This window comes from Asterias amurensis, chromosome 2 (assembly GCF_032118995.1).
Source record: "Asterias amurensis chromosome 2, ASM3211899v1".
NCBI classification, from domain to species: Eukaryota; Metazoa; Echinodermata; class Asteroidea; order Forcipulatida; family Asteriidae; genus Asterias; species Asterias amurensis.
The window spans coordinates 1,703,079-1,717,574 of NC_092649.1; the positions used below are offsets into that span (position 1 = coordinate 1,703,079).

Below are 14,496 nucleotides of genomic sequence, written 5' to 3' on the forward strand. Positions count from 1 at the left end.
CGTAACCATGCGACCAAACTAGCGCTAGCAGAGAAGCACGAGAAGACGTCAAGTGTGTCAAGCTAAGAGCGACTCAAGTGTACAATGTTGAGCTGTTTGTTTGAATAACTCAAAACCTGATTCTGAACGTTGATGATGCATCTTCTTAAACTAGAGATGCAGTGTGCGTCATACATGTATCTCATTTGACAAGAATTTAAAGAGTTGTCTGCTTGGAAACATCGCTTTTTGGGAAGAAATTCATTCATCAGAAGTGAAAAGAGAATTGATTTGTGTCCATTTCTGACAAATTGTGGTAATACAAAGATCAAGAGTTGAAAATGCCAGCTGGGATAGACTTGTTTCCGTATTTGAAATTCTTGACGGCCAGCATGTTGTCCATGATGGCAGGAGCGCAAGTTGTACACGCCTACTACAAGCCTGATATGGTAATGTCTAGGATGCTGGCACAGTTTTCATGTTCATTTCATTTATTATTAATTTCACAGATAAAAACATTCACACAGTACCAAGAAAATGTACAACTGGCAAGAGATACAAATATAAAAACAACAGATAAACCAACACGGTTGAAGCCATTGGACACTTTCGGTAAACAGTATTGTTCAAAGGCCCACACTTCGTGTATCACAACTTCTATAAAATAACAAACCTGTGAAAATATATATCAATCGGTCATTGGAGTCGGGAGAAAATAACGGGAAAACCCACCCTTGTGTCCGTAAATAAATCTGTAATTCTCGCTATCGAGAATTGATAATTGTTTTAATGTTTTCTCAAAAAGTAAAGCATTTCATGGAATAATATTTCAAGAGAAGTCTTTCACCATTACCTTCTGTAAACCCAGTAAGTTATTTGTAAATCTGTGAACTTTTTTTCTGTTCCGAAAGTGTATAATGGCTTTAACATTCGAAAGACAGAACAAACAATAAAATAAAAAAAAGGTTAACATTTAAGTTATGTCCACTTGTTTTCCAATTCCATCAAACAAAAACACCACAATCACCACCACATAAAAAAGAAGAAAAAAAAAAAAGAAATAAGTGTAAATTTCCAAATAGAAGTTGTATCAGTTACATTCAAGGGGAGGCCTAAGAAGTATACATGTACTTCATATAAAATTCTTAGAAAAATTAAGACTCTTATCTGAAGGGACAATCTAAAAAGTCAGGCAAGTTCCGGGCAAAAAGGATGTTTTGCTGGAACATGACATTGTGCCGAACTATGGAATGTTCCAACAGACGTCTGCCCGGTTTCAAGTATTCCAGCGGGCAGAACAGTAGGAATGTTCTGTTTCTAAAATGATCCCTTTAGAACATTCTACTGTTTGGATTTTGAATCGCTCCCCAATATCCATGTGTTTCAGTTTGAATGATCAAATTCAAGTTGTTATCGGGATTTTAGCTAAAAAATTCATTCAGCCATAGTAAATTTCCACGGTTAAAGTTGCACCTACTCTGCAGCGTTTTCTCGGTTCTTACATTGTTTTTCTTTCTTGCAGACGATACCAGAGATTCCTCCTGAGAGAGGCGAGCTGGGAAGATCACGAGATGAGGCAAGAAAAGCAGCAGAGGACAAAATCAAGACAAATGAAGAGAGCTAGCATCAAATCTTGAAACTATGGAGAACTGTTGATGTATTATTAATGCTATCAAGGGATGGTATAGGACAATTATGTAAAGGGAAGCTGCCTGGCTTTAGCCGCGATTACAAGGTTGTTATCGCGAGTCGGAAGTACAATAAATACACTGCATGGACTCTGCCAAATGACCCTACATTAACATATTATGATACACAAACACAGTCTGTATCAAGGTTCTCAATCAGGATTTTTTCAAAGCTGTGGGGCATTCTGGACTCCAATGTTTGGATTATTGGCCCAAAGCACACTGAGAATTGGAACAAGGTCATCTGAATGTTTCTATTTGGTTTTTAAAGTCCTACTGTGCAGTCTGGAGCATACAATCAATATTTCCTAGTATTTTGTGAAAACAGAGAGAACAAGTTTTTCTTTTTGTGTATAATGGCTGAAATTTGCACAAAATGCTAGCTTTTGCATGGGGAAGAATTCTGATTGGATGATAAACACTTATGTGTGGAATCAATGGTCCGTGTGTCACGTGTGCAGGATTGTGCGTAGACAGACTCTATGTGTATAGTGGTTAGTAAACCTCTCTTTAAGGCAGTGGACACTATAGGTAACTGTCAAAGACTAGCCTTCACAGTTGATGTATCTCAACATGCATAAAATAACAAACCTGTCACAGGTTTGTTATTTTCACAGGCTGTGAAAATTGAGCTCAATCGATCGTCGAGGTTGCGAGATAATGAAAGAAAAAAACACCCTTGTCACACAAAGTTGTGTGCTTTCAGATGCTTGATTTCGAGACCTCAAATTCTATAGCCGAGGTCTCAAAGTCAAACTCTATAGCCGAGGTCTCGAAATCAAATGCGTGGAAAATTACTTTTTCTCTATAACTATGTACTTTACTTCAGAGGGAGCCGTTTCTCACAATTTTTTATACTATCAACCTCTCCCCATTACTCATTACAAAGTAAGGATTTATATGCTAATAAATAATTATTTTGAGTGATTACCACTAGTGTCCACTGCCTTTAAGAGAGGCATTATGAATAGGTCTACCCCAATGGGTTGGTTTAGAGCAGGCCATCCATTCATGAATACAAGAAAACAATATAACTTCCTATTGTTTACATGCTACTACAAAGAAGTAGTAGGAATGGATAGTTTTACTGGAGTTTGTAGATAATTGTTTGACACCGCCATGGACCGCCACAATTGCCTGCAAGGTTTGCTTTTTAATAATGAATCCCTCTGCAGTGTCACATCTGTTTTGCATCAAAAATTCTTAAAATCTGTTAAATAAAATTGTCTTCTTGTATTTTATATTCTCTGTTGTTGTCATTATTGAATGTTTAATGCTGTGGTAAATAAATTAACATTGAATTAAAATTTTAGTTGTCAACTCACTTTCTGAATGTCAACAAAAAAACAAATGCTTAGCATTCATTGCGTAAATAAAGAAATGGGAGTGCTAAGAATATTGATGTGGTGGCGAGTGCCCCTTCGGAAAAAGATGTATTACCTTGCTCCCCCTTGCCCCTAAACACATTTTGTCTAATATCATGAAAGAAGTTCATCAGGCTGGTAAAATATGTGTTTCTTAGAAAATACATTTAAAAAGTTGATATTTTGTCTATGGTCAGGCCTGTTTGCTTCATTTTTGAAAGGGCAATGGCACCAAGTTTTTACTGTAAATTTCTACTGTAAGATCCGTTTTAAGGCACCAAGGCAATGAGCAGGGGGCATTGAGGCAATCGCCTTCATTGCTTTCAATTTCATAGTCAGTAAGCAAAAAAATTTGCTTAGCATGAAATTTCTTCCAAAACAGGATTACCAACCAAATTTCCAAGTGATTTTCAGAATCATTAAACAGCTGAATGCCAGTAACAAGCAATATGCAACAAAGTAAAATTTTGTTGGTAATCTTATTTTTATCAAGAAAGAAATTTCATGCTCAGCAAATTTTTGTGCTTACAGGCTTTATGAAATTGGGCCCTGTATGTTGGACATACACACAAATGCCTTTGGGGCAAAGCACCCTCAATTTACCAAGAATGATCCGATATAAAATAAAAATAAAAAAAATGTTGACTGGTCCTTTCGGATGGTAAACTGTTTGCAATAGCTAATTGTATTTCCTCAATTGATATAATCAAGTAAAGACCTTTTAAAAAATCTTTAGGTGGAGAAGTTCTGTCCAACCGGTTTTATTATATAATTCACAATAAAGAGAATAAAAACCTGCATGGTCTAACCACTATTTTTTTTAATTTTGTATAATTCACATTTGTACACAGATCACTTTCAAACAAAAACAATATACATAGGGGCTGAAAGACCCTGTGAAAATTAATTCACATAAAATTCATGCAAGTTTTAACACTCTGCAAGTTTTACATGGCTGCATGGAACTGATTTCTGCAATGTGCATGTAACATGGATCACTAACCATCCCTTCTTAGTAAAAATGTGTCCAACCAGATGCATAAAAAATGATCTACAGGAAGGACCAAAGTTCTTCCTTTATACATTCAATGACTATATGGTTATTCACACAGGTCAGAGGTGAAAATGGATGACATTAATACATTTTGAGCAGATTGATTTCCAGATCACTCGGCTAGCTTGAATTCATAGAGTTCAGAGTTCATTGGCAATCCAAGCAAAAATAGCATCTTGCCTCCTTGATCAGTCACATCACTAATGATTATTCAAAGAGGTCAGGGGTGAAAGTTTACCAATTGAATGCCATTTCTTCGTCAGAGCTGAGCAGATTGTTTTCAAGATCACTCGGCTAATTTACACTCATGGAGGTCTCAGTTCAAATTGGCAATCAAATAGCATCTTGCTTTACTGATCAGTCAGTCACAGCAGTATTGTTTATTCATAGAGGTCAGAGATCACAGACAACCAATCAATTGCATTGATGAACGATGATCGACATCAGAGAAGAGCGACCTTCCTCCATTCCAAGATCACTCAGCTAATTACTATTCACTAAGTTCAGAGTGCTTAAGCTATCTACAGAGAACAGGTGAAAATGTGTTGGATGCCATTTCTTAACCTCGAAGACCACTCGGCTCAGACGCGTAACTTAAAAATTCTCTGACCAGTCACATCTGCAATGTTATTCATAGAGGTCAGAGGTGACAGATGCCCAATAGAATGCCTTGATGATGATAATATCTGAGAAGAGCAGAGTGCATTCCATAGCACTGATCATAACAACTTATAATTCTCTGACCAGTCCCATCATAATCTGTAATGTTTATTCATAGAGGTCAGAGGTGAAACGGGACCAATCGAATGCATCGATGATGTCTTTATGATGAGCGAATCTGAGAAGAGAAGCTTGCATCCCAGAGCCCTCAGCCTAACAACTTGCAAATCTCTGACCAGTCACAACTCCGATGTTTATTCATAGAGGTCAGAGGTGAAATGGGACCAATCGGATGCGTTGGCAGGCCTGCGGGTGGCGTAATGCAATGCCACATCTCAGCAGAAGCTCGATGTACGGCGGCCAGAAAGACTCATCCAGTGTGATGTAGGGATCCGGCTCATCATCTGTGCACTTATTCATCAGAACCTGAAATGTCGACAGTACAAAACAAATGAATAGTCCCATGATATCAACAAATTCAAAAGATATTTTACAGAATGGGTACATCATTGTTTAACTTTAGTCTGAAAGCTTAGTTACTGATTAACTGATAACGAAATTCATACTAGAACCAGTTTATTCTGTGAAATGTTACCCTCTGAAATGAAGTCATAGTCGAGAAAACTGTATCTAAAAACCTACATGCAACAACTGATTTCGGTTGTAATTTAAGGACAATTAAGTTGTATGAAGAAAATTGTGCAAGTTTTCCACTCACTTCTCCTGACCTGTACAATAAATAAAGCCCAAACTTTCACAGATTTGTTATTTCATGTATATGGTTCTAAAATCACACAAAACATAAACACTGTCTGTGAATATTTTGTCACTTTTAAAGAAATGTTCAACAGAAAAAACATGAGACTTGTAAAGAGGAAATAGGCTAACACTTAATAATAATGATAATAATACAAAGTTCTTATAAAGCGTTAGCGCTTATATTCTAGGCACTAGATTAAGTCAGACTGGTGGATTTCTGGAGGGAGTTTGTTCCATAGGTAGGTTTGGGCCACTTTAACCAAAGGCACCCTGACCAACCACTTTCTTACAGATGGTGGGAGTAGAGTCGGCTGTCGCGATGATAAAGGGAGAGAAAATTTTTTAAATGGTAATTGAACTCTGACCTCTAATATTTCGAGGAGTGATATGTAGCGATGCTGCTCGTCATCTGACTCTGTAGAGCTTCGTCTCTGTACAACATATAAATAAATGAAAATAGAGTTACAAGTAAAGCAGAGAGTTTTAATCAATTATTTCTAGTGGTGTAGACGATGTGACTCATGACATCAAATGTTCGCATCTGGGTCCAATTTCACTGATAATTTGATTGTAATAATAAAAGTGGCTTCTTAGATAGCGCTCAAATCCCTCACACAGTGATGCTCATGGGCCTCAGACATTTATACCCCTGGTCAATGGGCCATTTATGTCATTCCCAAAACCATCTCAGCTCCCTTGGGATTGTACAGCTTGTGCTGTAAAATGTGTAGCCTACCAAGCTAACAGAAATCCCAAGAACTACCTCTGCTCCCACAGGTACCCATTTACTTATGAATGAAGAGAAGCAACTATAGTTAAGTCACTTGCTCAACAAGATAAGTGTCATGGTAGGGATTTCCCACAGCAATATCTTGAATCTGAGGCTCTAAACCTCTCGCAATGTGCCACATTCATGGCCAAAATTGCTTGATTCAGGCTCTGTCAAACAGTGGCTGCCCATTCTATGCAGGTGTAGTATAAGGGTAGAAAATTCATTGTGTTATTATTCAAGTTAGTTAGTTCTAGGTTCTAGGAAATTGCCTTTTTCCGGGTTACACAGGCTGTAATTGAGTTTCAGGCTACTGAATCCCTTTTTCCAAGGGCAAAAGAAATTGGAAATCAGACTTAAAGGAACACGTTGCCTTGGATCAGTCACGATGGTCTTTGCAAAGCATTTATAAACGTTTGTTATAAAATGCACACTATGATCGGGTACCCATTCACATACCCTTTTACTTGTTTTGTTGACATCTGCCAGTGAGGGTAGCGGAAAGTGCTTAGTGGCAAAGTGTGCGAGTCTGCGCATCAAGTCTTGCTGCAGCTCCAACGCACGGAGTCTCTTCTTTGATAACTCCTTCAGACCTTTATCACTAGAGAACAGAAAAGAGACTTCACTATAACCCAGTTATATTATACCTCATACATAGTCAGGACAGAGTTCTCACTGAACAAAGATATTGACAAATCAGGGTGACCTAAGGCTACTAAATAAATAGCTCAGTTGGTTCAAATTGCTGTATAATTAGTCTAAATCCTAATATTCAAGAAATTAAAGCTCCAAGGACAAAAAATAATGCACATTTACATGGTTCGAAATAAGCGGTTGCCTGGTTGCCGAATGCAAGTGAAAATAGCGCAAGGGGGGGTCAAAACCCAAACAATCCTTCACTAGCCAGCCGGGCAAGTCAACCAATTTTGCGAACTTCACTTCCCGTGTTTTTTTTGGTTTGTTTGTACCATTTGAATTTGTTTGTGTATCAACACATGCGGGCATATGAAAAAACGTGTGAGTGATCCAAAATTTTGGTTCACTATAAGGGAAACCCCTAATTTACCTGTTATGTTGTTGTAAGGCCATGCCCTTGGCTTCTTCAAGTTTCTCTTGAAGACTTTGCTGAACCTCCTTGTGTTGTTCCAGCAACAGTTTCTCCCTGTTCAATTCTTCCTCCAGCTCTTTCCTCTGTGTTTGTACGACACCAAGCGTCTGTTCCAGCTGAACTACTGAAGTCTCCAACTCTCGCTGTAGAATAGCCCTGAGAGTCGTGGGGTCATTTGGATAGGCTGGAGTGGAATGACACACAAGTACAAATAATGTACAATTTAAGTAGGATTCGAACTTTGCATGGTGGAAATATTATATGGAAAGGTTTGCGAAAACACCATGTAATGACTACCTCTAAATGAGTTGGGGGGGGGTTCTGAAAAAGAACCCTTGGTTTAAACTCGACGTTTACAACATTTCCTAATGTACAATTTTTGAACTTTGTTATTTATGGTTTATTTCATTTGAATAAAAAAAACAACCAAAAGGCTCACACCACTCAAACTCACAAAGTTTTTACAAAGTTAAGATAATTGAAATTAACAATAAACCGGTTAAATAAAATAAAAAAAACAAAAAACCATTTTAAAGAAAATATAAATTGTGGATCAAATACAAACACACAAAAGCATAGTCATGATATTTAGAGGAACAGAGATTATCAATAAACAGGCAAAGGCATACATCAATACACACACAAAGTAAGTTGCAAACTCACACGTAAAACAAGTTTTAAAACATGATTAAAAAATTGGGAAACAAAGCTATTATAACTTATCTTTAACTACTGGCAGTAGCTGACTTTAAACAGGGGCTACAGGATAATCGCAGGTTTAATTGACCTCACGGTTATCAGAATTTGGGTCTTGAGTGTTTCAGAGAAAAACATTTTTACCCTGTTTTAACATGAGGTAAGAGACTCGTTATATTTTGTTCTTGTTTTCTATGGACTCCATCTACTAGGAAAATGTAATATATTTCAGAGCATTCTGTGGCCCACTTTAATTTGACCCAACATGTAACATAAATGGAGATGAGACACTGGTTATTTATGTACCTTCTATTGGTGCATTTTGCAAAGCGTGAATCTCCCCTGTCAGTTGTTTCTCCTTTGCTTTGCTTACTTCCAGCATCTGAAAGAGGAAGTCAAGAAAGAAATGGAAAGTAAGTTTGTCAACCTTTACACAAAGCCATGCTGGTGCTTAAAGGGACACACCGGCTCACCGTTTACGCAATTTAGGAGTGTAGAATCATAAATAATGTTTTTATAGATGGTTGCTGTAAATAAAAATCATCAAAATGTCACGTGTTTAGCAAAAAATGAAAAAAAAAAAAAAAAACGCCATAAAACAAGCTTCCGTTACACGGACTCTTTGAATGTGAATCTTACGTTAGATTTTTCACCATTATTTAAATTTTGTAGTGATAATTTGAATACATGATCTTTTTCGTCAATTATTCGTAAATAGTTTTGTAAAAAAAATATTTAAATTTGGTTAAGTAAGTTACTTTTAGACGGCTGAAAGTAAAACTAGCCCGGAAGGTCACGTGATTGTTTGTACCACTTTTTGGTTAGAACAATCACGCGACCTTTGTTTTTGTCTTAAAATGCTCAAAAACGGCTAAATTTGATGATTTTTTTAAGGACTGTTCTTCATTCCTGGAAGACCGTTGAAGTCATATCTTAGTCTATTTTGTAGCCCAAATAGCCCAATTCGGCCGGTGTGCCCCTTTAAGCTGAATAATGTTGTTGTTGTAAACAGTACCAGAAATCCCATGACTTCATTGGATAGACACAAACATGCATTGATGCATTTCCATTACTGATAATACACGCAACAATAAGGGAATAATAGGGTAGCTACTAGTTCTTCCACGGTCGTTTAAAACAGGCATGGTCAAATAGCCGTGTGATATACAAGCCCGAGCCGAAGTCGAGGGCCTTTATCACACGCAAGATAGTAATGAAAGAAAAGAACACGCTTGTTACACGACGCTGTGTGCTTTCAGATGCTTGATTTCGAGACATCAAATTCTAAATCTGAGGTCTCAAACAACATTGCCTCAGAGGGAGCCATTTCTCACAATGTTTTGAAATTATACTACCAACCTCTTCCCATTACTACCAACCTGTCCCCATTACTCAACACCAAGTAAGGTTTTATGCTAATAGTTATTACCAATAGTGTCCACTGCCTTTAAATAGAGACACTTAGCAACATGTAGGTGGCAGTAGATTTACCAAGATAGAGCTCACCTTAACACTAACCCTTCGTACAACGTTCAGTCAAAACTGCTATGTGCTAGTAAACCATACAGGTTTGCTCAGTGGTTTTGGTCCATACCACTCATCTCTGTGGACCCTGGCTCAATTCCAGCCGTTGATTTCACCAAACTCTTCCTATTTATTTAGGATTAAACTTAGGACTTACATGTAGGACGAGTTCAGTTCCGTATCCGAAGACGTTGGGACGCATTGAACCCATCCCAAATTAGGACGAGTTACTCGTCCTAGCTCGAGATCAGATTTATCCTAGCGTTTCGTGAAATCGGCTGCAGGACCAGGGGCCGATTTCACAAAGAGCTAAGATTGATCGCAGCTGCAAATCAATCGTAGTTGCTTAGTAAAGTGTGATGTCACAATGTAAATCCTGATGGTGATGCTGACAATTTGTACTATGATGGATCTTATTGCTTTGTGAAATCAAACCCAGAGTCTTACCTGGAGATTTTTTTTTCAGACCACTCAACCACACAACTACTACTTGGATGCACTTATCAGGCCTGGGTTACCTGAAGGCCATAGCCTTTGTTGCCCAATAGGGCCCTTGGAGCCTCTTCAAAAGTGTCCAATGGACCTTAAGATTTTCCATTTAAAAAGTAAAAAATGGCCTTGCCCTTTAACTTAAAGATGAAATTCCTGGCCTGACTTACTTGATTTTCTGCAGCACCTAGACTTCCCAACGGTTTTTCTTTTGAGAGGTCAACGTGAATCTGTAATGAAATACAAAACATCAACATGAAAAAATGTCTGTGAAACCACAAGCCCAAAAGTCTGACGAGTGAGGGCCTCCAGGTCACTCGGTTTTTAGAGACCATTCTTAATAATAAATGTTTAAAAAATATCTAACAAAATTGTTGTCACTTGACAATCACCACACACTTTGATTTTTACATAATATTGACAGACAAGTTAACTGTGAATTTTAAAGTAGGGTCATAGATTGGTAAATACTCCAAGAATTTAAAAACTTAATTGGTGAGAAGCATACAGCTGAAACTGTATTGAACCATAAGGATTCCATTTGAAGTACATGGCTTGGATAGTTTTTCAACCCTCAAAACTTGAATCTGAGACACACTTCATGCATGAATAGTTTCTCAGATTTCTGTGGGGAGGTGTTTAATCCAGACCAGAGCTGCCAGCAATTTGCATCTTGCAATCAGGGAAATTTTGCACAATTTGCACAATCTGAGAATTACATTCAATCTAGTAAGTCGGGACAAATTTTCCATGTTCAGGGAGTTTTTTTTCTTCAGATTAGTTTATCAGAACATGGAAGATTTACAGATTGGTTTATTTTCAGGCAAATTCAGGGAACTCTCTGCAGAATGAGGGAGAGTTGATGGCTCTGCTCATCCCGAATGCTGTGGGTAGAGATGCTGCATGTAAGTACCTACTATCACCTCACTAGAGATGGATTGATATGACATTCTTGTGAAAGTACTTTGATACGCTTTGTAAAATATGCTTCATAAGAAGGAATTACAATGAAACAGCACAGACATGGCCATGGTAGTTGATCTAGATGAGGTCCCTGGGTATGCCTGGGCTTAAATATCAAAAGTAGAGCGCATTATAATAATAAGAGTCCCCAGCACCACACACCTGCAACCTATACATCCCTACATTGCAGTATTGATCCATATCCAGATCCAGATCCAGACCAGTGTTGTAGTCGCGACTACCATTTTTCTACTACTCTGTTAACCAGGCTACCACGACTAGACTACTACAAAAATAGTTGCGACTACTACAACAATGGTCAAGCCAACTTCAAAAATAGTTGTCACTACCTGTTTGATGAACAAATTGTGTCGCTCATGACTATTCACAACAACATACTTACAAAACACAATCAGACATCAGTGACAAGATTCTTCAATCCTTTCAGCCTGCTGCACACATTGCCACAATGCGTCTTGAGAATTAAGGCCTAGGCCTAGTCGCCGGGTAATTTAATTTTCTCTCTCTCTTTTAATAATTAAAAAAAAAATTTTCTCGTACCTGATTGATTTCCGTCCATATTCTCTCACACTGATTGTGAAGATGTTTTTGAGCTGACAATAGTTCCTTTCCTTGTCCAGGGTTTACTGCCATTTTGTGATGGTGAGGACAGGGCGCTCTTGTTAGTGATCACTCACTGTCTTAAAACAAAGCATCGTGAACTCAGGAATGGCTCTAAAACTGTAAAACAAACAAGGTCTAGAACTGTTTATTTAACTCCTTACCACCCTGTCACATCTTCACCCACGCCACAAACCACAAACGATATGAAATAATAATAGTAATTAGATTATAATCTAATCTAATTTATGACATATCACTTTTGTTTTTTTGTAAATATGAGTGAAAAAGTGGTGGCGCCATACGTAAAGTTATCCCTAATGACTTTATAACGTGACATATACATTATAATTTATAGTTATCATATTCATATTATAATTGGATAATTTAAGAAAACAAAAAAAATTTAAGTTTAAGGCCTAAAAAAAGCCCTAACAACAATAGTAACACTTAACAGTAACACCATGGAGGAATAAATTAGCCTCCATGGTAACGAAACAGGTCAACCCGTACCCAAGTCAACTCGTACCCAAGTAAACTCGTACCCAAAATATTATACCCAAACCGACTCGTACCCAAGTCAACTCGTACCCAGGTCAACTCGTACCCAAGTCAACTCGTACCGTATAACGTATGTTGTATGCCGATACGGAGAATCCGTGCAGCGTGATTTTATAAGCGACGGGAAATAAAATTGATATTCTACTCACTTTTTTTAAAAATAATACCATCTCACGAATTTCATTTTAAATAATGGTAGATGTTCATCTCTCTTCTCCCGTTTTTTTTCTTTTTTCCTTTTTTCGGGGGGGGGGGGGGGATTTCTTTAAGATGTTTTACGGTAGTATTCCTCCAATGTTTTAAACAGTCCAGGCTGTAATTTCGTTTAATGTTTGGTGCTTATAAAGACCATGTTCTTACACTATGTAAAGACATATGAGACATAAAAAGGGTTACCTTTTTTTAAAGTTCTTCTCTTTTTTGCTTAAAAACAAACTCATTCAATATAAAAACATACAATGTATAGTATGCAAACGTTACGTGTTTTTCTTGTTAAAGGGTTCCCATAAAAAAAAATTATGATAAAAATTCATTCAATTCATTCATCTGCGTATGTTCTGATTATCTTTTTACATGTATCTGCAACTTGAAAAAAAAGAAATCATTACAACAATGAATAAAAAAATGTATGATTTACATAACGAAAATTAAATAAACCACAATATTAATCAGTACGAGTTGTAACGCCAAAATTTTGTAAAAAAAAATATTTGGGTACGAGTTGAATTGGGTACGAGTTGACTCGGGTACGAGTTGACTCGGGTACGAGTTGACTCGGGTACGAGATGACTCGGGTACGAGATGACTCGGGTACGAGTTGACTCGGGTACGAGTTGACTTGGGTACGAGATGACCCGAATTCCATGGTAACACTTAGTGTTAATTTTTTATTACTTACAAAAATTACAGTTACAGTGTTACACTTTTGTTTTGGGTTCAAGTTTTTCGAAAGTTTTCTACTTCACCTGTCTATTTTTTAACAATTATACTGTCACTGACAGCAATAATTGCCCGTTTCCATTGATTGTGGTTTGTGCTTTATAGTTTATAAAACAAGTCCTTTTTTTATGTGGGCTACGGTATTTTTCACGAATTAGATAAAATGCGTTTGCAAATGGCACTGCCGAACCCGAACACCTCGCACACGTAATTTTACACTTCAGTCCCCAGCCTACCGTTTAAATACTCTTTAATTTGTTACTTGTCAATCTTCAAACATAAATTTAATTATAGAATTAACAAACTTACTTTTATTTTGTCTAACTTGGTCTTTTTAGTTCGCTCCTCCTGGTTGTCATTTTCCTAAGTAATTTGGACTCTTCCCCTCAAACTTTCGCGCTGTGCAGTCAACCTCTTTCTCGAACCGGCCACCGGTTCTCGCTCCCCCCTACATCCTACCTAGCTAGGCTGCCGTATTCTGCCAGTGTATGGCGGGGGGGGGGGGGGGGGGGGGCTGCACATTTCTTTTTCAGCTAGGGGCAAGGTTTTATTTTTGGCTCACAGCATGGAGGTAGGACTCTAGTCTTTTGGCTCGAAGAAAACAAACCCACAATCAAACAAACAAACAAACATTGTGTGCATGTAAATGGAAATTAAATCCCGGGGGAGGGGGGGGGGGGCACGGGACATAAATTTATAAAGTTGAACAATTTAGAATACAATGATTCATATACAATATAAATCCCTAAAAATCAGGTGTTGTTCCATCATAACAACCTATTTTTTTTGAGAGTGAGTGATAGGGGAGGGGGGGGGGGGGACGACATGCACTTATATTGGCGTTTTGTTGAGACCACGTGAGAGTCATTTGTTTTCAAAAGAGCAACCTTACATGTGCTTTTTGAGCCTAGACTGAGAACGGAAAAGTTTACATTCATATAAAACCACAAACGAGTTAAAAGTAACAGCCGAGGTGACAGTTTTGAAAGTGTACCCTTTATGAGACATTCTATATCCTTGCCTTATTGCACCAGTTGCACCATGGAGGAAGGAACAGATGCTTGCACGAAGACCAGGCACATGGTAGAATTGGGGATTACAACTATTATAATCCTAATGAGATTGTCACACTTATTAATTAACTGGTCTTCACAGTAATTGAAATGTAAAACATTGCAACTGTGCCACAAAGAGGTTCAACATTCACTTCTGCTTTCAAATCGCAAAATGGCGGCACACTGAGGCAATATTATTATAATATTAGTTAGGCCAGATCTTTAATAAGACCTATGCTTTTTATAGCTGTTTGATTACAATATAAC

At 37.6% G+C, this 14,496-nt stretch overlaps 1 protein-coding gene and 1 long non-coding RNA gene across 2 annotated transcripts; one reads left to right on the plus strand and one right to left on the minus strand.

Annotated features, from left to right (window-relative positions):
• The first annotated feature begins 64 nt into the window (after positions 1–64).
• Positions 65–2,974, plus strand: LOC139951753 (uncharacterized). The gene is made up of 2 exons (XR_011787838.1): positions 65–428; positions 1,502–2,974. It is a non-coding gene; the product is annotated as an uncharacterized lncRNA (long non-coding RNA).
• Positions 2,975–3,118: 144 nt separating this feature from the next.
• On the minus strand, positions 3,119–13,593 carry LOC139951743 (centromere protein K-like). Its single transcript, XM_071950812.1, has 8 exons — positions 13,484–13,593; positions 11,615–11,794; positions 10,261–10,320; positions 8,384–8,459; positions 7,340–7,565; positions 6,733–6,874; positions 5,870–5,935; positions 3,119–5,171 (listed from the first exon to the last, which is right to left on the minus strand). The coding sequence occupies exons 2-8, from the start codon at positions 11,705–11,707 to the stop codon at positions 5,013–5,015; spliced, it is 822 nt and encodes a 273-aa protein (XP_071806913.1). The 5' UTR covers positions 11,708–11,794; positions 13,484–13,593; the 3' UTR covers positions 3,119–5,012.
• Between the last annotated feature and the right edge of the window lie 903 nt (positions 13,594–14,496).

Bases quoted from the DNA above. Each gene is read 5' to 3' on its own strand.
- LOC139951743 (XM_071950812.1), bottom strand. From the start codon at position 11,707: ATGGCAGTAAACCCTGGACAAGGAAAGGAACTATTGTCAGCTCAAAAA. The intron at 8,460-10,260 runs GTAAGTCAGGCC...TTCCTCTTTCAG, and splicing joins TAGGTGCTGCAGAAAATCAA to ATGCTGGAAGTAAGCAAAGC. The intron at 7,566-8,383 runs GTACATAAATAA...ATTCCACTCCAG, and splicing joins GCAAAATGCACCAATAGAAG to CCTATCCAAATGACCCCACG.